We start from the raw sequence: 25,213 nt of genomic DNA on the forward strand, positions 1-25,213 counted from the left end.
ATCTTCTCAAAAGCTTGTTTTGTATATGACTGTCCATACTATTCGGATGTGCCATGTTTTTATATTACAATTTCGAAATCTAGGGGTGTACAAAGGGGTTAGTTCTAATCAGCATTAATCAGTTGCACCTAGGCGTACGTGCAGTAGTTCTTTGTTAAGGTTGAAAGTTTCTTGCATTTTCAAGATCCTACATAGGTAAAATTTTCATTAAATATTGCATTATATCATTTTTGATTAATCTATGAATTTTATTTGGAATAACATCCTGTTAGATAATTATAAAATAATTTGGCCTTGAAGTAGAATAGAAAAACTTATCAAAGACAGACACAGAGAAAATATTTTTGCAACAATTAAAATGAGCAAGATATCAAAAGAAAAAAAAATATTTGCAGGGTAAAACCTTTGTGAAATATGGCCATGAAGCGTGAAATAGGGTCAAGGAAGTATAAATACCATCTGGGGAAAAAAAAACACCCGTCAGATTCAGATAGTTCTGTCAGTCAGCATGAAGAGGTTGATAATTTTGATCTCTGTCGTCTGCGCGGTGCAGATGGTGACAGCGATGTTCGATGCTAAAAAGGTATGCTTATCTGTTCATAAATCTTTTAAAACAAATTATCAGAATGCACCGTTTCAATTTTTTCAGTACAATAATCCTTTTTAATGTGTTTATTTGAACAGTACTAGTTTTTATTTATTTATTTTTGAAAGTTATATGGTATATATACTGAATGAAATTCCCTGAAACAAAGCATTTTGCAGACAACTGCAGAATTTTTGTATTTTCCCAGTAGATAATGGCCGATGTTTTGTTAAACGTTTTCATTAATATTTCAAGCGATCGCATAAATTATCAAATATCTTTCATATTGCATGCATATGCATTTCCATTAGAAGAGAAAGGAAAATTCATATTTAAGTTTTCAAGAGTTTACCTAAATTCTGTAAAGCTTAACCTGAAAATTTATAATTAAGTTTACAGGCGTTTACCTAGATTCTGTAAAGCTTAACTTGAAAATTCATATTTAAGTTTTCAGGAGTTTACTTAGATTCTGTAAAGCTTAACCTGAAAATTCAAAGCTACAGCATTACCCTGTTTTCTAATTTTGATTCCGCTAAAATCTGCCAAATAATTTTCTTGAATTTTTCTTTATTTAAACTTTTAACTTTTATTTTAACTTTTTCTTAATGGCTACAAGATACACAGTTTCATATTAAGTAATTATGAGTATTTGGGAAAAGAGTAACTCTTTTTATAAAGTAAATATGAGTATTTGGGAAAATTCAAAGACTTTTCTGGAAGGTGGGAACCCGAACAGGAGTCCCTTTTCAATGAAATATATGCTGAGATTAGGGAAATGGAAAAAAAATAAGTATCCTCAGGATTAAAATATCTACTTTTAATATCAAGTTCACATAGGTAAAGACAATTATCGTCATAAGAGTAAATTTCAATACAGTAAAAAAACTACTTTCTTATAATTCTTTCGGAGATTCTCATGTGTAACATTTAAATGAAATAAATATACTTTTTCCTTTCTAAAAAGTGTTTATAATTAAAATTTTAGCTTGTGTGCTCTATTTACATAAACATGTAAAAAGAAGTAGTAATACTTAATCGCATCTAAATACTGCAGAAGCCTAGAGTTGAACCTTTATAATAAAAGTACAGAAATAAATGAAAAATGTTTTCTTTAAGTAAGTTTGATTTTTTTTTTTATAAAGATGAAATGAGTGGGTGCTCAACCTCTTTTAAAACAAACATTCGTCGCGAAATAATCCATCATTTTTTCTACTTCAATAATCAACTCGAGTTACAATAAATATTACATCTGCATATATTTAGGTTGATTAAAATATGATTCTAGTTTTATAAATTAGCTTTATGAATAAATGATTAATTGAGATTCTTGTTGATATATAACGAGGCCGAGTCTAATTCCAGTGCGCATGACTTTGCGCAGCTTTTTAGTTTCATGCAGTCGTATCTGCAACACGACACCTATCCAAGTATTGTAGTTGTAATACAAAATTAACATTATCTGTAACGTTTATGGGTCTTAAAATGTGCTTTTAAGACAATATTTAGGAATAAATGCTGAAATGGCTTTCACGACGTCACTGTTTTCCAGTTCTGTAAGCAATGCATGACGCTGAAGAATGACGCTTGACTCGCTTGAGTATTCAAGACGTCCATGGACATTTTATTAAACACTGTTGACAGAACATCAAAAGAAACATACCAGCAATCTAAATATTGTTATTTTTTACCAAAATAATTCATCTGCGCCAATATTTACAAAATTTATGCCGCAATATTGCAAATTTAGAGGTATTGGGCATTGGGAAAAATAAACTTTGTAAGAATTCCTAGACCAAACCAGATGGTCCACTTTTTTGAAAGTTCACAATTTGGTGACTTTTTACAATAACTTTCATGTATTTGACTGAAAACGAATTTCTCTAGGGTAGAAATACAAAAAAATATGGGGGAAATGTGATAATTTGGCGCTTTTCCAAAAAATTCCCATAGGGTCAAATAGTAAAATTTGACAACTTTTAAGATGGTCCTCTTAAAAACCGGGATGGTAAACATTTGATATTTTTATCTTAAAAAAAACTAATATAATAGTAAAAATTCATTCAAGAAAAATTATCAAAATATATAGGTTAGAAATAATTAGACTCGACCTCGTTAAAAACACCCCCCCCCCCTCGCTTACTCCTTCATTATTCAGCAATAATATAATAGAGCACTGGCACAAAAAGACTAGACCTGTTACATTATTATAATTTTTCTATTTTCTGTAAAAGTGAATATCTCCTAGAATTTTTCGCAAATGTTGGACAGTCTACAAGGGATTATCTCGGGCTCATTGAATTATTGATTGATTGATTGTATGTTGTTTTACGCCCAATTCGAGAATTTTTCACTCATATAGAGACGTCACCATATACCGGTGAAGGGCTTCAAATCTGGACCTTTACTCTGCACTCAGGGCCATTGATCAGTGAGGGATCTTTATATTGCCAACGCCTGCCGTGACACGGGACCTTGGTTTTTCAGGTCTCATCCGAAGGACCCGCAACTTTCACTTCAAAGTGCCGAGCGCATGGCGAAGGAACAGTTGCTACCCATTTTTTATCGACTTAGGTCAGGTCGCGGCCGAGATTTGAACTCACAACCTCCCGATCAGCTACCGTGAACGGTCGCATTGAATTATACTTTATCTGTTTGAATATACAAACTATAACCAAGTCAATCAGTTCTCTGACATTGCAGCCTATCATTCTCCGAAATCTCAGTTGACAGTTTGAAAATCATCTGAAAATTTAATAATTTCATTGTCATGAGAGAGAGAGAGAGAGAGAGAGAGAGAGAGAGAGAGAGAGAGAGATGCTCCAGTAATTTTATACACATTCTCTGAACTATTGAGACCTTTTCCTATTTTTAAGGGCATGGTAGTAGTCAAGGCATTTCTTCGAGGAAGATTAGGATTTTAAAATATACATTGTGTACGATCAACTTATAAAAACAACTTACTTATACCAGCGGGCCTAAATCCATGATCCAAAAATATAAAAGCAACAATTTTCGAAGCAGTTTCATCTTTTAATTGCTCAATTACTTTGCAAACGGTTTGTTTGCTAGATGATCAGGCCTAAAGGCTGATTTAATGGAATGAAATACTCTTAGAAGCTCTTATACATGTAGGTCAGTTTGGATAAATTTCACAATAATTGAATTTACAAAAAAAGAGTTCGAAATAAATTAAATCATTAAGAAAGAATAATGTCACATTTTAATAAATATTTACTTTGCATTCTTCGTTTCTTTTGTTCATACATACCTGTAAACAGTATATAGAAAAGCGTAACAAAACGAATTTTGGGATAAAATTGTTATCAAACTTTTATCATAGAAAGGTTATTTGAATACAAGAAATGCGTTGCACAACGCGCAAGAATTTGTTCTTGTTATTGTAAATGCTTAAACATTTTGTGACAGCTTCAGTATTTTTACAGGGTGCAGAAGAAAAACATTGGATAAGAGAGAAAAAATATTGAAGCTAGTATATAGCATATTATATTACTCACATTTAAGGAAATGTACTTTGAAATATAAAGTTATTAAAATGATCGGATTCATTACTATTAATCCTTTCTATTTTAGCTTAAGCTTCTTAAGAAAAATTATCCTTCAGATGCTAGCAAGACTACCAGTGAAGATGGAATATCATTCGAACTAGCGCTACAAGAGGTGAAAATATAGTTGAAGAGAGCTATTATTGTAATAATCGATTTTGATTTAAACTAATGCAATAATTCTTCATACAAATAAGTGATTAAGAAGATTAAGAAGAAATGTCGTTCTTTCATATATTAAATTTGGTACCAAAAATCGAGAATTATGGGAAGCACGAGTGTTCAATCTGATATGAAACACACTATACCAGCACTGGGATTGAATTCGGTCAATTCCATAATAAATTATTGTCGAACACCAACAAATGCAAAATAAGAGATAGCTGATTCCGTCCGTACATTTTAGTAAAAAAGTCACAGCAGTTCAATATCTCATCGAAAGCTCGCACATCTCATCCAGCAGTTCAACATTGATTTTTATTTTGGACCGCTTAGTAAAATATTGAAAATGTAAAAAACTTTTAAGTATACATATTTATACAGGAAACATTTCAATAGTGTAACAATATATGTGCATTGTTATCTAATATCGTTCCTCATTCCATTCCAATAAGTAATTGAAGAAGTTTTACTATCATGTTAACAGGGTGAGAAAAAAGAATTGAACAGGCGAGGAAACTCAGCAAGTTTTATGGATGGCAGGACAATCAACTCAGCGGATATGTCTCCGGCGGTATGAATAAGACGCAGCGTCTTCATGTGTTGAAATCTCAAACATGAATATAAAATATAATAATAATATAAATGTACTAATAAAATAAAACATTTCTACCTATTGATAATCCACACAGGTGCTCGGGGACGGGATCCCCCCCTTCCGTACCCCAAGGGTTCTTTGACTATTTAAAATAAAATATATTTCTATGACACATTCACAAAGTATTACAACTGAAAAATCCAAACTAAGACCTAAAACTAGCCTTTTAAAATTTCACACTCTCTGATACTAAAAGTTCTCTTTTTAGTTTTAGGTTATACCCGGTATTTTGGATTTTTCAGTTGTAACACTTTGTGAATGTGTCATAGAAAAATATTTTATTTGAAAAATTTAAAAAAAAAACCTTGGGATACGGAACACGGGGGGGGGGGGGAGGGGAGGGGGTTACCCATCCCCAAGCACTTGTGATAATCTACTCGTTCAAAGTTAAAAACAGATTGGTAAAAACAAAACGTCTTAATTTGTTTTACGAATGCAAACTGGATATTGGTCACGACAATTTTTTTTAATTTTGCGAATGAAAGATTCCTTTGTCACGATACTTTATGTCTAAATATCTGTGCAGCATGTATCGCTGGAGAAGAAAGCATTATCTACAGATGCGCAGGCGTTTTTAAATGCTCACAACGAGAAAAGGCGCATCGTCAACCCCACTGCAACAAACATGAAAGAAATGGTGAGAAAAAGACCATAATTCCTTTTCTTGAATGACAGTTTGGTATTGGATACTTCATGTAGCCAGTGTCATATGCTTGACTTAATATTGTTGAAACATCCAGTCATGAAAATGTTAATGTTAGAATAACTTCGTACTTTAAAAATTAAGCAACGTATTACTCATATCAAGTTTATCTGACGTAGACTTAATGTTGGTTAAAATGCAACATTGCATTCTGTAGCACCAAATCGCTACAATATTACTCAGCCTTTACATGTATACTGAGTATAAATGCAGCTGTTTGTGTGAAACTTAGTTTAAGTTTGACGCTGTGTAGACATCATTGTCGCTGACCACGGCCAAAATGTAGGGATTTCTCCTATTCTGGTTGGTAGGAGAAAGCTACATGTACATGCCTACCCCGATTACTGTCTATTGAGACGATGAGTTGTCATAAACATTTCAATTTTATTCATAATCACTTAGTATCTTAAGAAGTTAGAATAACATATGAAGATAAAACCTGGAATTGAACAACTGTTTTTATTTCTAAAAGCATTAACTGACATAATGAATAATAATTTGACAGGTTTGGAGCAAAGATCTTGAACACCTCGCCAGGAACTATGCCAAAAAATGCAAGTTTGAGCATAATAAACATAGATCCGAAGGCATGCCTTATTATGTCGGCGAGAATCTGTATGTTAGCTCAGGTATGTGTTAGAATATAAACATATAAAGAAACGTACTGTTAAAACGAGTAAATGCTGTCACAGAAAGTGCATAAACTGTATACTCTGAGAGGGTTCTTAAACTGTGAATTCATGTAAATTAATGGTAAGATGTAACAAGCTGAAAGTGGAAATTCTTATTTTACATTTATGTGCTTCACCATAGCCATGATAATATCTTACACACCGTTAGGCTTGAGGTATCTTGGAACTATGATAATGAAGTATCAAAAAGTTAATCGCGGTACCAGTATAAAGCAAGCCAATATAGGTATGAATATAATGGATATTAGTGTATATACCTTTAAGATATAGGGGAAAGTGTCCTATCACAGGTGCTTGTGGACAGGACCCCCCCCCCCCCGGAATATACACCCTGGGTCCAAGGATATTTTTATTCGTCTTTTTTTTATATATATATTAATCTTCTAGTACACATACACAATGTATTCCATTAGAAAAATCAAAAAATAACGTAGAATTAACGTTTTATTAAAAAATCTTACCCGCGGTATTACTGATCTCAGCGAGATCCGTAGAGACTAAAAATTTTGGTCTGGTGTCTCTTCGGATCTCAGACCAGTGTCACATAATCTCATTCGGGGTTTCGTGCCCGGACTTCGACCGCTTATTTCGATTAAAACGAGCTGAAATGAATTAGCTGCCCTTAAAAACACTTAAAAAAGTGTTTACTAGGCGGTCCAAAAAATCGATGCTTGACCGCTGAGTGTGATATTCGACCTGTTGATGAGATATTTGACCGCTATGACGTCACACTATGTGGGTGGGATCAGCTATATCTTAACAATATTATCAAAAATGTACAGTATTTAATTGAAATGTTTGAATTATTGAACTATGTCAAGTGTATATGTTCAATAATTAATCATTTTCCTAGGCATGGAGTCATCATTTAGCATCAGATTTGCTGGATTATATTTTCAAGGTTTTTTTGTGTGTACCACTTGTAGACAAATTTACATCAATAAGAATTTATCTATAAGCTATATCTTTCATTGCAAGGCGCTCACTCAAGGAAATGACGTCCCAAACATACAAACCTAGTCTTCGAAATAGAGTAAAATTCACGAATGAAATGATTTCATAGTACTTAAAAAGGGTTACTTTTCGTGATTCTGTTGGCAATTTTGATAATGTTTCTGTTACTGGATCCAGAATTTTTGACATCTTAAAGATGCATCTACAAGTAAAATTAGAATTGGAGATTCAATATTGTCAACATTTCATTTGCATCGTATATAGTATCTTATAAATCATGCATATATTACGGCATAACAATGCTATTTTTCAATGTTATGTAACTAATAACTTTTACATGTATGACTTTGACCTTGTATTAAGGAGAAGACTTATATAGGCAGTGTCTGCTGTCCAATCCTTCTGTGATTATCGTTTAAGTAAGATAACAATGCTAAATGATTCTGTCCAGATACATGTATATAGATTAAAATACCTTGAGTAGTAGTTTAACCGAATTTTGTTTGATGGAAATCAATTGACTATTTCTACAAAACAAGACACGTTTCTGAAATTTGGCAGGGAATGTAGCACCTGGTGTGGCAGTAACGAGCTGGGATAATGAGAAGAACGACTACTCATTTAAACATAACAAGTGTGACCCAAACAGCGAGTATGGTTGTGGCCACTATACTCAGGTATAACAAACAATTACCATATTATTCATCGATGATTAATTTTGTTACATGTATAAGCACTATCCTTAATTTTTTAATATTTGGATTGCAGGTTGTCTGGGCAAATTCTGAATACCTTGGATGTGCAAAACATTACTGCAAACATGTTACAGGTTTTGGACCAGGATATTTAGTTGTTTGCGACTACGGTCCTGGGTATGAATGATACATATCTTAATTGCGAAACATTGTTTTTGTGTTTTATGATTTACAATAAATTGATTTAAATGTTAATTAAGCGACAAGGGGATGAAACAACCTTTGAATGATTAAAATAATTTTCTTTGATCCTTGCAGGGGCAATGTTAATGAAGCGAGACCATACACTAGTGGACCAACTTGTAATAATTGTCCAGCCGGGTACACATGTGTGAACAAACTATGCAGCAATTCTGGTAGGAAAAGAAATTAAATAGATATCTGTTAAAGAGTTAACTGCCTACTATCTCACTGTATATATAAAATATTTTTATAGTTATTTATTTGTTTATAATTAAAGTATTAAGGAATTAATATCAATATAAAAATGCCTCACACACGGTTTAAATGTAACAGAATGGCTGTCATTCTCAAATATGTAGCTGTTTTTAGGTGGATCTGGTGGCACTGGGTCCAACGCCTGTTCAACGAATCCATGCAAAAATGGTGGCACTTGCAAGTCTGTCTCTGGGAATGCAGTTTGTCAGTGCACCAGTGGTTGGACTGGAAGTACATGTGAAACACAAGGTTATGTCTATTAACAATTACACTCAAGAAATTCTTCATATAAGTTTTCTCCTCTATCAAGCAATTTTTATAATACAGGGTTGGATTTTAGCCACTTAATCTGCAGACTAAAATAACTTGAACATTATATTAACTTTTAAAGTATTTTTCTTAGAATTTTTGGAATTGAAAATGGATTATACAATTCTCATTAAGGATATTCTTTACATTCATTGGAGAAACGTAGGATTCTAGCAAAAATGGATCCAAATCTAGTACATTTTCGCCATTTTACATTCTGTGGCTTTGTAAAATGTTCGGAAAAGGGATAAATTGTACTTTCATTCACTTTATGTTATTATTTGCAGCAATACATAAATTATAAAATACAAACCAAAGCAAAGAAATGCAATGAGGAGATGAAGGTTAATGAAATAATGAATATTTTCATGTCACTATAAATTCTACGATACTGTATAGAAAGCTCTAAACAAGGCATTTGAACACTTTGGTAAACATCCTTGATCTTCATTTGACTGCGTTAATATACTTAGCTTAAGTCAAACTTTATCATTATCTTACCTAATGCTAATGTACTACTCAAGGATATATTTGTACATACATTTTAGTTTATTTGAATCTTTTTTTTCAAGCTTTGATGATGACCCCACAGCTAGGGATAGAATGTAAATACTCAATCTATTTAATTAAATGAGAGCTATATGACTAATGTTCATATCATTACAGCTTCCTCTAACTGTTCACCTAACCCATGTAAGAATGGAGGTACCTGTTCGGACAATGGTTCTTCTTTCAGTTGTAAATGTTCATCCTCTTGGTCAGGTTCCACATGTGAAACACTGGTAACACAAGGTAAAAAAGATTTAAAAAAAAAATAGTAACGTGGAAATGTTTGTATGAGGGATTTTTTTTGGTCAAATTTGTCATTGCTAACGTTTTGCAATATGTATTTCCACTTTACCTTTAAACTGAACAATAAATGCAATAATGTTATTTATCAATAACTTTTTGCAGCTAACATCGATATGTGTGGTTTTGAAAACTCTATGTGTCTCAGTAACTACAACGGTAACGATGTCGATTTCAATAGGGTGTGTTTTAAAATTTTCAAGTTTTCATTTCATTTCAAGAACAACCTTAATGTCAACTTTTTGATTAAACATGACGCACTATTCTTAAAGTTTTAGCTCACCTGAGTCGAAGGCTTAAGTGAGCTTTTCTGATCGAAAAGTGTCCGGCGTCTGTCAGTCGTGTGTTGTTTGTAAACTTTTAACATTTTCGACTTCTCCAGAACCACTGGGCCAATTTCATCCAAACCTGCCACAATGTCCACACAAAGGGCCATTTTCTCTTTCAAGGGGAGATAATAAGAACGAGTGAAAATTAAATGGCATCTTTAAAAATCTTATCAAGGGCCAGTAGGCCAGAAAAGAGTGAAAGTGTAATTACATAGTGTAGATTCAAGTTTTTTTTCAAATCGTAACCTGGAGTATGATGGGGCCATAACAAGGGATCAAAGTTTTACATAGCAGTATATATAGGAAATATCTTTAAAAATCTTTTTCCTAAGAACAGCAAAACGTTGATTAGTCATATTAATATAGAAACATCCTGAGGTAGTTTAGATTCAAATTCGTTCAAAACATGACTCCCTTAATTGTTTAGGGCTAGGCCAAAACATAGGATCAAAGTTATACTTAGACACTTTGATCCTAAGCTAAGGCCCAGTCCTAATTAACAAAGGGGGTCATGATTTGAACAAATTTGAATCTAAACTACCTGAAGATTCTAGGCAACCTGAGGATCTTTTTCTCAAGAACAGCAGACCATGATAAGTTATATTAACACGGGAGCATCCCAAGGTAATGGAAATTAAGTTTGTTAAAATCATTACCCTCGAAGGTAGGGTTGAGCCACAACAGGGAATCAACGTTATACATATGATATTAAAATATCTTCTGAAGAACAGCAAAGTTGCATCCTCAGGTTGTGTATGTTCACGTTTGTTCAATCATGCTACCTCACTGGAGTAGGTTGGGAACAGTTATATAAACTTTTCAAATACTGAACTGACTTCTGCTTTTCTCCAACCAAAGTGCTCAGGTGAGAGATGTAGCCCATAGGCCTCTTATGTGTTTTCTAGTACAGCTCATTTACTATGAATGACGTGAGTGTTCAAGCACCAGAAGGGGGAGCATTTGCTGCAGCTTATGCTGGATACATTTCTAATACACAGTATGCATATCTGATGTCAAATTATTTACCAGGTAGGTAACTTATTAGCTCTGTTTGTAGTATCTATTAAGGATACATGTGTAAAAAAAAATACATTGAGGATATGTTTTCTAGCTGGATATGGAATTTATTTCAAGCGGGGGACAGAATTTTTTTTTATATTTTCACGAGTGCGAAGCACGAGTGAAAATATATTTTAAAAAAAATCCTGTCTCACCAGTAAAATAAATTAGATACTGGTGTATTTAGATAACTAGTATCCAACTACAAAACATTGAATTTTCTGTTCATTATATTTTCTTTGATTTTCCTTTGCCTCTGTCTTTTCTTAACACAGTGTCATAGGCTGTGATATCATAGTTGAGCGGTTGAGACGTCATAGCTTAGCAATTGTGAGACGGAAAACATTGTAACATGGTGTTAGCAACATATTTGGGAAGAAATCGGCAGTTTTAGTCTCTATCAAGATGGTTTAGTTACTATCTCTATGTTATGAAAGGCCAGAAATTATTTTTTTACTTTCTTTTTTATTCTTTCACACTATGACAGAATATCACTTTGGTATTCTTTCACACTGTCACAGAATATTACTTTTGTTCAGTAAATAGATCAGAATATTTCACTGTTGAAAATGTATTTAAACACTAGTTAATACAAACATACTGTAATGTTACTTATATATATATATATATATATATATATATATATATATATATATATATATATATATATATATATATATATATATATATATATATATATATATATATATATATATATATATTCTATATTAATATTTCTTCACTTAGGGCAGTTATATTAGTTTATGAATTGTTGTAAATTGTCCTCTATAAATAAAATTAATTTCATTACAACGTGTATTGGTAACGATCCTCTAATAAAACTAATGTCCAAATAACTGTATCTCACTTCTATTCTCAATGACAGTGTAGTGTAGGGCAGCGCTGTGAGAATTCCATCGGCATCGAAAGCAAGTTTTTTGACTTGCCTAGATAGCCGAGCGGTCTAACGCGCTGTTCCTGTACTGCTAGGAGACAGATTCCGTAGGTCGAGAGTTCAACCCCGGGCTGGGGCGGAAGTGGGTATCCTTATACAAGTGAATTTCTTTGTGCTTTCTATATATATATATATATATATATATATATATATATATATATATATATATGGCTGAATGAAAAAAAAACCCCGAAAATGGGATTGGAAGCATTTAATTACCGTAACTTTACAGTTTAAGGAAACTCTATATACTGCACAGCAAAGAGTTCTTGGATGGAAGATTAGAATCTACAGTTAATGCCCTATTGTGGAATTGAACTAGCTATTTAGCTATATAGATATGTTAAGTTTTTCGCTCTTTACAGAGAAAGCCGTTAAAGTGACATTCCAGTACAGAATAGTGGGAACTGCTAGATTGACATTTGTGTACGAACAAAAGGGGAAGGATAACGCAGCACCGTTTTCACATTATAAAAGCAATGGCCACTGGCAAACGCATACCGTGAGCATACCTGCTGGGAAGAATACATTCGTAAGGAAATCTTTGAAATACATTAAAATTATTAGATTAGATTAATTATTAGCTGCTGTGTCTTACATTAACATATATATATGTTATATATGTTAGATATTGTATGTATATATATATATATATATATATATATATATATATATATATATATATATATATATATATATATATATATATATATATATATATATATATATATAACATTGGTATCGATCCTCTAATAAAACTAATGTCCAAATAACTGTATCTCACTTCTATTCTCAATGACCGTGTAGTGTAGAGCAGCGCCGCGAGAATTCCATCGGCATCGAAAGCAAGTTTTTTGACTTGCCTAGATAGCCTAGCGGTCTAGCGCGCTGTTCCTGTACTGCTAGGAGACAGATTCCGTAGGTCGAGAGTTCATCCCCGGGCTGGGGAGGAAGTGGATATCCTTATAAAAGTGAATTTCTTTGTGCTTTCTATATTAATAGTTCTTCATTTAGGGCAGTTGTGTTAGTTTAAGAGTTGTAAGTTGTAAATTGTGCTTTATAAATAAAAATTAATTTCATTACAACGTGTATTGGTAACGATCCTCTAATAAAACTTATGTCCAAATATCTTTAGTACATGTTTCACACCTCGAACAAAGGGTTTTTGCTGCCACCAAATCACTTGGTACACTCCAAGCCCAAGCTTCATGGCTGGAAGACTATGCCATTGTGTGCATAATTATGAAACCTATCATTATCAATGATTGGTTACAATCATGGACACAGGGCAAGGTCAATAAACAAAGAATGTTGGACCTGATGTGCTAAACAGTCAATAAAATCTATAGAATTAATAAAGGAAAAAAGATCTTTTTTCCCTTCCCTTCTTTCTTTCTGAATTAATCAACTTTAGCCAAAAATAAAACATTAAAAAATTATTTAAATTAAAAGAAATTAAAATTGAAACAGAAATTTAAGAAAAGTTAAGTAATTATTTGAATATTTAGGATTAAGCAATTACACCACAATAACTTACAACTAGAATTATATCTCATCAAAAAGTGCAAAAAAAAGGTTACTCACCATCTTGCCTTCGATTCTAATTAACAGATTAAGAGGACACAGCAAGAAGTCAAAATTTGATTTTTTGCAAAGTTCAAATACAGGGATATTCCTATATTGCTCAAGTAGTGTGTAAACTTTCCCTGTAATTGTTGTTAGCCGAGACAATCCAACCATACACAGATTTTTTTCCCCCTTTTTTCTGTTTTCGTTTTCTGTGGAAATCTGTGCTTTTCAAGAGCAATTTATCCATTTTACCTCTAAAAACAAATCTTTACTAATGTCCACAAGTCCCCTGACTTAAATCCCATAAAAATGACATGAATATCTTCATACTGAGATTTTGAATCTATAGAAATGAACCTTATTGTGTTTGAAACTACTCACTGTAGACTGTCATCTGACCTGTTGCAGACAGGTATATAATACCCACAGGGGTATAATTATCACATCTGGGCCTGTACAAAATGGCAACAGTCAGGATCAAATCATCGTTATCTTGATTAAATAACAAGAAACACACATAGAATTGTAATGAAATAGATAGAGACACAAAAGGTTTCATTTCTCGTGTGAAACATGTACTAAGTATGTTGTTAAACTTTTCCCTCGCCATTCGATTTGATCCCTCTCTTCGCTCGGCACCAAAGCTCATGCTGCTCGGGAAAAGTTTACCAACATATACGTATCTCACTTCCATTCTTATTCCTTATATTTACATGCTCTTGATTCTGCAAATTCACGTGCTACAAGCCCCGCTTCTGTCTCTATTTGTCCCGCCCCGCACGTGATATTTTTTTTTCACCACGCCTATCGATGAACCAGTAGATTTATGTAGAAATAAAGTATTTTTTCTATTTGAAATTTTATCTCGGACAAAGACATTGGAAATGTAAATATTACGTGTTATAGCCTTTATACCACTAGAGTGAATGCGTGATATATTAGAGTGAATTGATATCACTAGAGTGAATTTCTGCAATAGCAATTTATTTTGACTTAAAATAATTAAGGTTTTCATTAAGTTAGAAAACAATTTCTTTTTTAGTTTTATTTCAAAGCCTCTCTGAGCGCATTTTCCTTGGTTGGCATCGATGATGTGAAGATACAATATTGAAGGTTAGTAGGACTTTGTTTTACAACCATTAGGCACGTTGCCCATTTTATTTAAATTTTCTAGACAAAGACAGATCCAAAAATTGCGACTGGATTTTCGATGTCATATTGAATCTAAGACCCAATGTATTATGTCAGAGGAAATGGGATTATGAAATGATGGCAGGAAAAAACTCATTGATGGTATACTCAGTAAACTTACATCAATTAAATAATAAAATACGTTAATTGCCACGTGCCATTACAATGTCATAAGGTCAAGGCCAAATTCATATTAATGGAAGAGGAGACACTTTTTTTCTTTAGAAAATAACATATCGTTTGTATTGACTTCATCACGAAAATCAATCTTAATTGTGAAATTGATGCATATTCATGTTTATGTACATATAGTCAAACGAGAGATCATGAATTGTACAAATTTTATTTCTTTAAGGTAACATTTGGACAGAAACCCTTGACCAAGAAGATGGATGTAAAAAAAATGCAATAGGCTTACTCACTTAAGAATTCTGAATCATTTGTAAATATTTTTCCAGATCTTTAATTCCAATAAAATATTCTTGTTCATTTGCAACTATTTGTATTTTTGTTATAATTTCACAGTATTGCATTTAAAAAAGGGGGCACTTAAAAATTGAAGGAATAGCTGCCATACTTCTTGTGATATGAAACAATGCATACTTACCAGCTTATGAAGAATATGGGAAACTTTACTCCTACTCGAAAACACCCATCGGAAAATTATGTTTCGACCTGTTTATTTCCTTGACCTTTTTTTTAAAAGAATCAAAGGATTTGTCCACCTCTACTATAAAATAACAAAAATGTGTATGGTTATAACTTCCTGTAATTCAATTAGCTTAATGTTTTATCAAACAAATGTCATCAACTGTTTGATTAATGGTTACATCATTATCATACATATTGAACAAAGTCTACCTCAATGGAGTGAGACATACTGGTTTTCGGCATGACGATCTATCTGTCTGTCGCAAATCGTTCCCGGACCATAACTGCTGACCTTTGATTGGAATGAAACTCTAGATGTATATTCCTGCGATCAAAGTTTTATGACCAAAAGGGTAATTGGATCCAAAGTAAATTTATTGTCTCAAAGATCACGGACACTAGTTTTGAGATTGTGAATTTGTAACAAGCATAAGCCTGATACCCTTTATTATAAGGATTTGAACTTTAATACAGTGTATGTCATTGTCCAAGTAAGGACATGTTACAAACAAAAATATTGATGCATGGATTGGTATCTAAAAATATTTTTGGACTTATTTTTGTTGTAAATCATGCATATACCAAATCTCTAAAGTATATTTTAGAGATATTGGGTCGAGCTAGTAACTGCAAAGTCAAGGTAATTTGGCTGTGAGATAGTGAAAAATGTGTCTCAACTTTTAGAATATTTGGCTCTCTCCCTTACGTTCATTATTACCTAGGTTCATAATCATAGGTTAATTTATCCTGAAAGTACGTGAATATGAAGGCTGTAAACTGATTTTAAATAATACTGTATGATATGCAGATAATCTTGACATCATCAACAAATATGTTTCAAAATATAACTTCATGCCATTAATTCAAGTACATAATAACAAATGATAACAGTAATAACAATTTTATTTGATATTATTTGATATATATATATATACATAATTTGTCGAAATGCGCATCTGGTGCATCAAAATTGGTACCGTATATGATTTACATTATGACTCCTGGGTCGAGTCCTCTGCTGGTGGACTGTTAGTCCTCGAGGGTCTCCTCAGCCCAGTAACCTATTACTTCGTTACTAGCTTGAAAATACGGATATATATTTAATCGCTGTGGTAATATTTAGAGATTTATTTCAAAATTAAGGATTATCTCCCTCATGCATAGCTCTGATCCTTCGACGTATTTGGCTCCAGTCTTTGACACTTTTTTCAGCTCTTCCAATTCTTTTTATTTAAAATTTGGATTCCCAACCTTTCGGCTTGAGGATCACTGAAGAGACATAATTTGTCGAAATGCGCATCTGGTGCATCAAAATTGGTACCATATATGATTTACATATTAAAAAATATTTTAAAACTATTTATCAATATGGAAATAACAAATTTAGTATAATGGTTCATATTAACATTGCATGTGATATGTAAAAAAAGAAGACTCTTAAAATTATCATACGTCGATATTGTGACATTTTTCAAAAGTTTTTTGTGATTATGAAAAAAGTGAAGATGACGAGCAGTCATCGATCTTGTTGGACAATCACAAGATCGTTGTTGTAAAGTAGTACACATTTGTAATACTGCATTCCTTCAGCTTAATTCAAACTCCAAAAAATTAAATGTTGTCTCTATGATCCTGAATCTGGATGATAGTTTGGATGAGATGTATTGAGATAAATGTAGGGCCAACTCGAGGCCATACTTGTTTGTTTAAAATTCTAACTTTAAAGCTAGTTATAAATTTTTTCTCTATAATAAGAATTCCTATATTATGGCCTAAATGTATGCCAAACAATTACACATATGGTCCAGGTAGGACTGTATTTTTTTGTCCCTTTAACTGGTTTCAAGAATCAATAATTCTTTAGATGGAAGACGATTTTTCTCTCTTCTCAAAGCTTTTACATTTTTTAAAAAATACAAAATTACTGATCATTAAACAGACTCCAAAATATAAATTTTCAACAAACATGTGTCCTTTGATGCCCATCAGTAGAAGATTAAATCTTAAGAAAATGATATAATGTTTAATGTTTTAAAATGAATTTAGGCAAGTGCCAATTCAGAATCACAGAAAAGCAACATTTATCTATCGAAAATCTACTACCTCCTACTTATTGAATTTCTATGACTGAATTGATTGATGATTGTATGTTGTTTTACGTTCCATTCGAAAATTTTTCATTCATATAGAGACGTCACCATTTAACGGTGAAGGGCTTCAAGTTTGATCTCGGCAATCAGGGCTATTGTAGTGAGGGATCTTTATCTTGCCAACGCCTGTCGTGACATGGGGCCTCGGTTTTTAAGGTCTTCTTGAGGCCGAAGGACCTGCAACTTTCACTTCAAAGTGCCGAAGGCATGGGGAAGGAACAGTTGCTACCCATTTTTTATCGACTTAGGTCGAGATTCGAACTTACGAACTCCAGATCACGGAGCAAGCGCTCTTCCGACTGAGCTGAACCGTGAACGGTCCCATGACTGGAAATAATGCTTCTAATTAATATTTTTTTTAAATTGTGGAGGTTGGGTTACAAGAGCTTGCCATCAAAAGTATATGCCGTGTAAAACATCTACAAAATATTAGTCTACCCTATGACAGAGGAGGTTAATGACTCTTATGTGCGCAGATGGGCACATTATGAATATTTTCATACTGATATTCAAAATGTTAGTTTTGATGTCAATTTAATAGATGTCCATTAATAGAAGATTCTAAATCAGAAATAAATATGTAATTTAATAAATATGTAAATGTAATTTCTTGTCTTCTAGAAATATGTTTTAGTAAAAACGCTAAAATTTACAACAGCTTGCCAAAAAAGAATATTTTTGTGTATGTATTTACTATTCTTCGGTATCTTCTATAAATTGATGAAGGTGTAGGTATAATGTATATACATGTATGCAGAACCAATCAAAATGAATCATACGAAATTGTGATCACCTGGTGCATTGACGAGTCTCTTTCTTATTTTAAACTCACAGAACGAGTGTTTGGTATACGTTAATTGCATTAACTGGTAAGTATATTTCATCATTTCATGTCTTCATGTATATGCAGAGTAGTCATTTATCATAGTCAAGCCTGCATTGTTATGAAATCTTATATGATTATGGAAAACAAGACATTTAACGTGTCTAAACTAATGGAATAGTACATCTATTACGATTTGGTATATATTTGTGAAATAGTACTTTGTTTACATTGTTTTTAGTAGGATTGACATACCTTATATACTTGAATAATCACTGTATTAAATCCAATTTTTTTTCTGTTTTATTTGATTGCATAAAAAGTACATGTATAAAGAGTGCACTACGTTATTGAAAAGCATGGTAAACTAGAGGTATTGTGAGCACTGAGTATAATGGCAAAGTCCATTTTTTGCTATGGGAAAGCCCAAATGTCCAATTTTACCAAACATAAAATAGGAAGTGCACAATGGCACTACGTAAAAAGATTCTGTGAAAGTATCATCAAAATTTATGCAGTGGTATAGGCCCGGCGAGTTGCGGATAAGAGATGGGTACCCCTGATATGATACAAACTAAGGGAAACCTGGATATGTGTCCAGTCAAAAGGTAAAATAGAAGGTGCACAATGGCACTGTGTAATAAAGATTCTGTGGAAGTAAATTTTATTTAGTGGTAAAACGAAGTTGCGGATAAGAGATGGGTACCCCAAAGCTTAACATACGGACGGATGGTCACCCTCATCACCAAACAACCCCTCTTTTCAAGGGGGGGGGGGTATAATAAATATTAAATGTTTATCAAAATAGCAATAGTGTGAGTTGATTGAACTAAAATAAAGGAGCCCTTTGGCAAAATTATTCATTCTGGAAAACAATTATGATTACTATTATATTCTACCCTCAAGACTGACATTTTCAGATTCAATTTCATTTATAACTAACATTTCTATACCCCTGCTCCGAAGGAGAGGGGGTATACTGTTTTACCCTTGTGCGTCTGTCCGTCCGTCCGTCTGTCTGTCTGTATAGCTGTCTTATAGCTGTCTATGCCTCTGTCCGTAACATTTTTCCTTGCAGTTTTCCCAGCAACTACTCATCGCAGATGCTTGACATTTTAGCACAGTCTTTGTATAAGTATGCCATAGGGTGGGATTCATTTTTGTACGAATCTGATGTAAACTTCCTGTTTATCTGTGCGTCTGTTCCTACCAAATTTTCGTAGAAGTTTTCTCAGCAATTAATCATCGCAGATGTTTGCAATTTAAGCACACTCCTTGTTAAGGCATGCCATATGGTGGGATTCATTTCTATGTGAATCCAATGTCAACTTTCAACTTTCTGTTTAATCCATGCGTCTGTCCATACATAATTTCTGTTGTAGTTTTCTCAGCAACTACTCATCGCACATGCTCAAATTTTAGCACACTCTTTGTTTAGGCATGGCATATGGTGGGATTCATGAGAGCGTATATTCACATCAGATGTGGGGAAGGAGGTGGGGGGTTTTACTAGTGAGCATTGGCTTACAGATTTCTTATTTCCTTTTATTTATATACATTGTGCTTAGGAAAATACAGCGTTACTTATGGACGTTAGACTCTTAAATGTTTTGCAAAAGCAATGAAAATTAATAAAAACGCATCTAACATTCTGCACATACTTGGGTATGAAAAAAAAACTATATGTCAGTTTCTTACACGTAGAATTAAATTATGGTTTATAATTATAGGTATTTTTCTTTAATTCAAAAACAAGTTTTTTTTATCTTGGAAACCAAATTCATGGTTTGATGAGTGTGTGTAATGAGAGAATATGTAGGCAAAACAAAAGTGTCTTTCCCAAAAAAGAGCGTCACATCTAGTTTGGTATCTAAGGGATTTTTTCACACTATTTTTTATTGTTAAGGCAAGACAACATGTTCCTTAAAAATAGGAAGTTTTTCCCAAGAATTTGTGATTTCTCATATTCTTTAATATCTATTAAAAAATCTATAGGAAAAAAAACTTCCTATTTTTAAGGAACATGTTGTCTTGCCTTAACAATAAAAAATAGTGTGAAAAAATCCCTTAGATACCAAACTAGATGTGACGCTCTTTTTTGGGAAAGACACTTTTACATATAGTGCCGTTAAAAAGCATATTTTTGAAATTTAAGAGTTAGGTCTATGCTATTTAGCATGTGCACTGTTTGTCATTAGACATTATGAAAAATACCATCATTACAATCCATTTGACCTTGACTTTTGACCTACTTTGCAAAAAAGTTTTTCCCAAGAATTTGTGATTTCTCATATTCTTTAATATCTATTTGTTTTTGTATATAATTTTGCTGTCTGTATAAATGTTTTCAGGACCAAAATGTGAACTAGTTTTGTAGACTAATTGTGCTCTCCTGTATAAATAAAGGACATTATTATTATTAAAGTATTGCTACTTAAAGAAGTTTCCTAAAATGAATTGGGGTACATTACTAGGCATTGCTACAAGATTACAGAGGATACGTATTGTTCCCTATTGTAAATATACTAAAAACCATTTGATTTGCTAGCACGATATTTTTCAAATATTTTAAAAACAGTTTAGAAATCAGATGATAATATTTATAAATATTTTTTTATATTATAAACAGATAAAAGATAAATATGTCTCACAGACCTTAATGATTTATATTCTTATGTCTGCTTTTGTAGTGAATCTCTTTCTTTGTGTCGTGCGCCATTTACGACGATGATTTGTAGCTTCCACAGTTACAGATGGTGTCCGCCTGAATAATCAATGTTTTGTTTGAACTGGTCAGTCAGATATAGCTTGATATTGATTGAATCATCTTTGGCTTTAAATTAGGATTGGGACGTTTTGTGTAATACATTCCTTAGAAGATTGCTTTTTCTTCATTACAATTATTTATATTAAGCTATGAACATGTTGAAATTGATTTAATATTTATTACAGGTGTTAATTAATACGGACAAATCTTCCAAAAAGATTTGAATTTTGTGTTTAATGTTGTTTAAATGTTATTTTTATTACTTTTATAAATGGTCAATATTAACTATAACCTATATAACCTCAGATTATATTTTTTATTTTAACATCAACATTTTTACTCTGATTGGGATATTTAAAACATGTCTGATTTATAAAAGCTATCAGAATATAAAGAAGCAAAAATCTATAAAAGATGAAATATTTATTATTAATGCAATCAGCATTTAAGAGAAAAGACATTATTTTTCCTTCAGTGTTTCATTACAATCAAGTCTTTCCGTTAACTCATTGAACTTACCAACCAGAAATTGGCACCAAATCCCCGAAATGTTGGCAGATTTGTGTTTTTAAACAGGATGTCAAAGTGCTCTCAAAATAAATGAATTTATGAAAGAATTGCTGAAAAAATTAAAGTGATACAAAAAAAATTATCAACAAATAATGGTCACAAATGTTCAAATTTGCATGAATGAACTTTTTGATCTTTATCAGGAATAGCACTGCATGGATGAAATATCTATGTCAAAAACGATGATGTTAGTCTCCGTAGGATTACTTATATGCTTTGTTGGGGCTTGGTCCAAGGAAGGACCCCATGTGAGTTATTTCTAATTTCATTATAATAACTTCTAGTACTCGTAGCAATCACTTTTCCTTTTTTTTACCATAATCATTCTTTGAGGAAGCTGTCTTTTAAAAACTTCTTTAATAAAATTAAAGTAAATTGCTATTTTTCTCAAAAACGAGTATTGTTTTGATTGAAAATCTGTTTGTTTTTGTTTTGTTTGTTTGTTTATTGTTTAACGTCCCTCTTGAGAATTTTCCACTCATATGAAGACGCCACCACTTGCCAGTGGAGAGCTACAAATTTTGATCTATACTCGGCACTCAGTGCCATTGAGCAGTGAGAGATCTTTTTCGTGCCAGCTCCTTCTGCGACACGGGACCTCGGTTTATACGGTCTCATCCGAAGGACCGGATCAACTCCTTACTCCACGACTCTATAGCAGACGCTCTAACCACTGCGCCACGCGGGCGGCCATGAAAATCTGAAACTATACAATATTCAACAATTACATTTCTAAATAAATGCTTATTAAATAAAGGCGATAGGGCTATGCATGGTTAATACATATTTTGCATTCCGTAATGCCTGTTCAAAAAATCATTTGCTTAGATTTATAAAACACATAAAATAATATGTTCTACACTGAAGCTAAAATTAAACAATCTTAGGAATCTAAAATCATAAAGGAAACAATACATTAATGGTGCATATGAAAGGAAACATCAGTATTTGTTGTGTTCTCTGAGATGTTTAAACATTGACCATTCTACAATTTATGACTTCTCAGCAATGTATTTTTCATGTAGCATTCTAATCACGTTTTCTTACCGATGTAAATAGGGTCCTGTAAGAAGAATACTGAGAAAGAGACAAGTCAACGAAAATGAAGAATTTTTAAAAGCTCACAACGAACAGAGGAGGATTGTAAGTCCCCCAGCTTCTAACATGAGAGAAATGGTAAGACGTTTATAGAAACAACGTTATCATTAATATAAAAAATTGTGAGACGGTACAACCATAATTGATTTAATTTGGCCGGTGTTAATTAGCCGAAGCATTTTTCAATATGCAAAATTTCATCAATTAAGAAAACCAACTTGAATTCGACAATGAAACTACACTCTCATCCCTATACTAGATTAGTTTTTATTGATTTGTTAAACAGGTTTGCATAGAATATTAAAAGTCAGACCTATGTTATTTAATTCGAAAACATGTGTAATACGAGTTATTCTTCTTTTGAGTAGAAATGGAGTGAAGAACTTGCCACCATTGCTCGTAACTATGCCAAACAATGTGTCTTTAGACATAACTCTCAAAGATCAAGCCAATCGGCAACTTTCAGTTACGTTGGAGAGAATATTTATATTGGCACATCAGGTTGTATGATTTAATTTATATTGGAGTTTATGATAAATAAGTGAGAATGTTTGAAAAATGCAACTTGAGAGAAAAATAATCTGTATATCATCTGTCTCGTTATAGTAACCACTAACCACACAACTACTTTACGATTTTTTTCATTATGTCATTTTAAAATTTATTTAATAGGGTAACTACAGCAATTTAAACGAAGCATAACCATATTCTTAACATTTCAGTTTTATCATTTTTTTCTATTGTTTTTGTCCTTGACCCTATTCTACGAGTACCTGACATGAGATATGAGATATTTTGTACTGCAGATTCAGGAACCCTTGCTGTTACTCTATGGGATAACGAAAAACATGATTACGATCTTTCATCAAACACTTGTACGGGGGTCTGTGGTCATTATACACAGGTAGATTCATTTTTAGTTTTCATTTTCCTCTTTTTCTCTCTTTTCTATCGTTTTATTATATACTCTAGGCTTTTTTCAATCACAGCCTGTTTTTGGTCAAGTAAATTGTCATTACAGCTTTTGACTGATTTTAAAGTTGAGAACTGTGTGTTTGTATTATGTTATTGCTTCAATTTAGAGCTATATCGATGGATTTTATCTTAATCAGTGTCTTATAACGATGTTTACAAAATACGCGTTCTTTTAATATCAATTTATTTACATACTTACAAATAAGGTCTTTGGATATAATATTGTTAAAAGTTTCTTCTTTTAGTTGTTAAAATATCCTCGTGCTAAGTTCAAAAAAAGAACGAATTAAAGAAAGGAGACTTGTCCTATGAATTGTTTTTAATACATTACTATATTGATCTTTGACAGGTTGTTTGGGCAGAATCTGAATATGTAGGCTGTGCAAAAGTACTCTGTGGAAATTATTACCTTATTGTTTGTAACTATGGACCTGGGTAAGATCTCCATACTTTCTGCATATAGCCTTACTCAAACATTTATTACTTCTTAATGTAGATAGATTAATGAATTTCTTCTAGGCCAGATTTTAACAATAAAAGTATGTATTAGTATTAAAAATTCGATTACTTAAACTGCAAAACACCTTGGAAGAAATCTTAAATCAGAACACGTGATTATGTAAAAATCAAATAATACACTTGTTAGGAAATCTGATCTATGATAAATTAATGATGTCTATACTTGAAAGTAAGAGGTTTTTTCTGTTTTGTTACCAGCGGGAATATGAACAGTATGCCTCCCTATACAGCCGGTACAACGTGTTCCCAGTGTCCCCCTGTGTATACATGCAACAACGACCTATGCAGTAACTCAAGTATGTATATTGGAAATAGAAAAAAAAGTCATTTTTTTTCTATTGCAAAAGCCAAGAGGGTATATTAAGCAATGTTGTATGTTGGTTTCCCTTAATCTTTGCAATAAGAAAGTCCGTTTAAAAATGTATGAGGAAGATGACTTTTTGAATATCAAACATTTGATATTTCTCATTAAGTTTACTTGTAATTGTCATAAACTGTATGGTCTCATTCTGATAAAAAAAAATTGTAACGTTTTTGTTTTCTGGTACAAAAATCATATTAGTTTTACTCTTGCAATAACGAGTGTGTATCCGTTAAATCTCAAATGCAAGTCGCTTTAAATGACTAAGAAGTATTAGGAATCATTTGGTTTTCAACTACTTCCAAGTCATTTGGATTTTCCTAATTTAGAAAAATCATATCTCAATTTGTAAATCTATTTGGAATTAATTGGAATCGCAAAAGATTGAACTTAGTTTGTAGATTTCAGAAAAATTTTAAATCAATTTCTAAATCTATTTGGAAACAATTGGAATTGCAAGAGATTAAACCAAACTTAAAGCTTAAAGCTAGATTACGAACTCGAGACCTTATGCCCTGTTCACACGGAGA

General features: G+C 32.5%; 1 protein-coding gene across 1 annotated transcript; it reads left to right on the forward strand.

The window, feature by feature from the left end:
* The first annotated feature begins 414 nt into the window (after positions 1–414).
* On the forward strand, positions 415–24,613 carry LOC133196916 (delta-like protein C). Its single transcript, XM_061332765.1, has 18 exons — positions 415–567; positions 4,178–4,264; positions 4,796–4,882; positions 5,493–5,603; positions 6,175–6,298; positions 7,877–7,992; positions 8,084–8,187; positions 8,329–8,417; positions 8,623–8,757; positions 9,484–9,609; positions 9,772–9,848; positions 10,901–11,024; positions 12,375–12,541; positions 22,790–22,906; positions 23,197–23,329; positions 23,635–23,732; positions 24,153–24,218; positions 24,521–24,613. The coding sequence occupies exons 1-18, from the start codon at positions 415–417 to the stop codon at positions 24,611–24,613; spliced, it is 2,007 nt and encodes a 668-aa protein (XP_061188749.1).
* Positions 24,614–25,213: the final 600 nt, after the last annotated feature.

Source organism: Saccostrea echinata, unplaced genomic scaffold, assembly GCF_033153115.1.
Source record: "Saccostrea echinata isolate AGI-Se365-2 ecotype Australia unplaced genomic scaffold, CSIRO_AGI_Sech_v1 ptg000001l, whole genome shotgun sequence".
Taxonomy (NCBI): Eukaryota; Metazoa; Mollusca; class Bivalvia; order Ostreida; family Ostreidae; genus Saccostrea; species Saccostrea echinata.

Bases quoted from the DNA above. Each gene is read 5' to 3' on its own strand.
- LOC133196916 (XM_061332765.1), top strand. From the start codon at position 415: ATGGCCATGAAGCGTGAAATAGGGTCAAGGAAGTATAAATACCATCTG. The intron at 9,610-9,771 runs GTAAAAAAGATT...AACTTTTTGCAG, and splicing joins TGAAACACTGGTAACACAAG to CTAACATCGATATGTGTGGT. The intron at 12,542-22,789 runs GTAAGGAAATCT...CGATGTAAATAG, and splicing joins CTGCTGGGAAGAATACATTC to GGTCCTGTAAGAAGAATACT.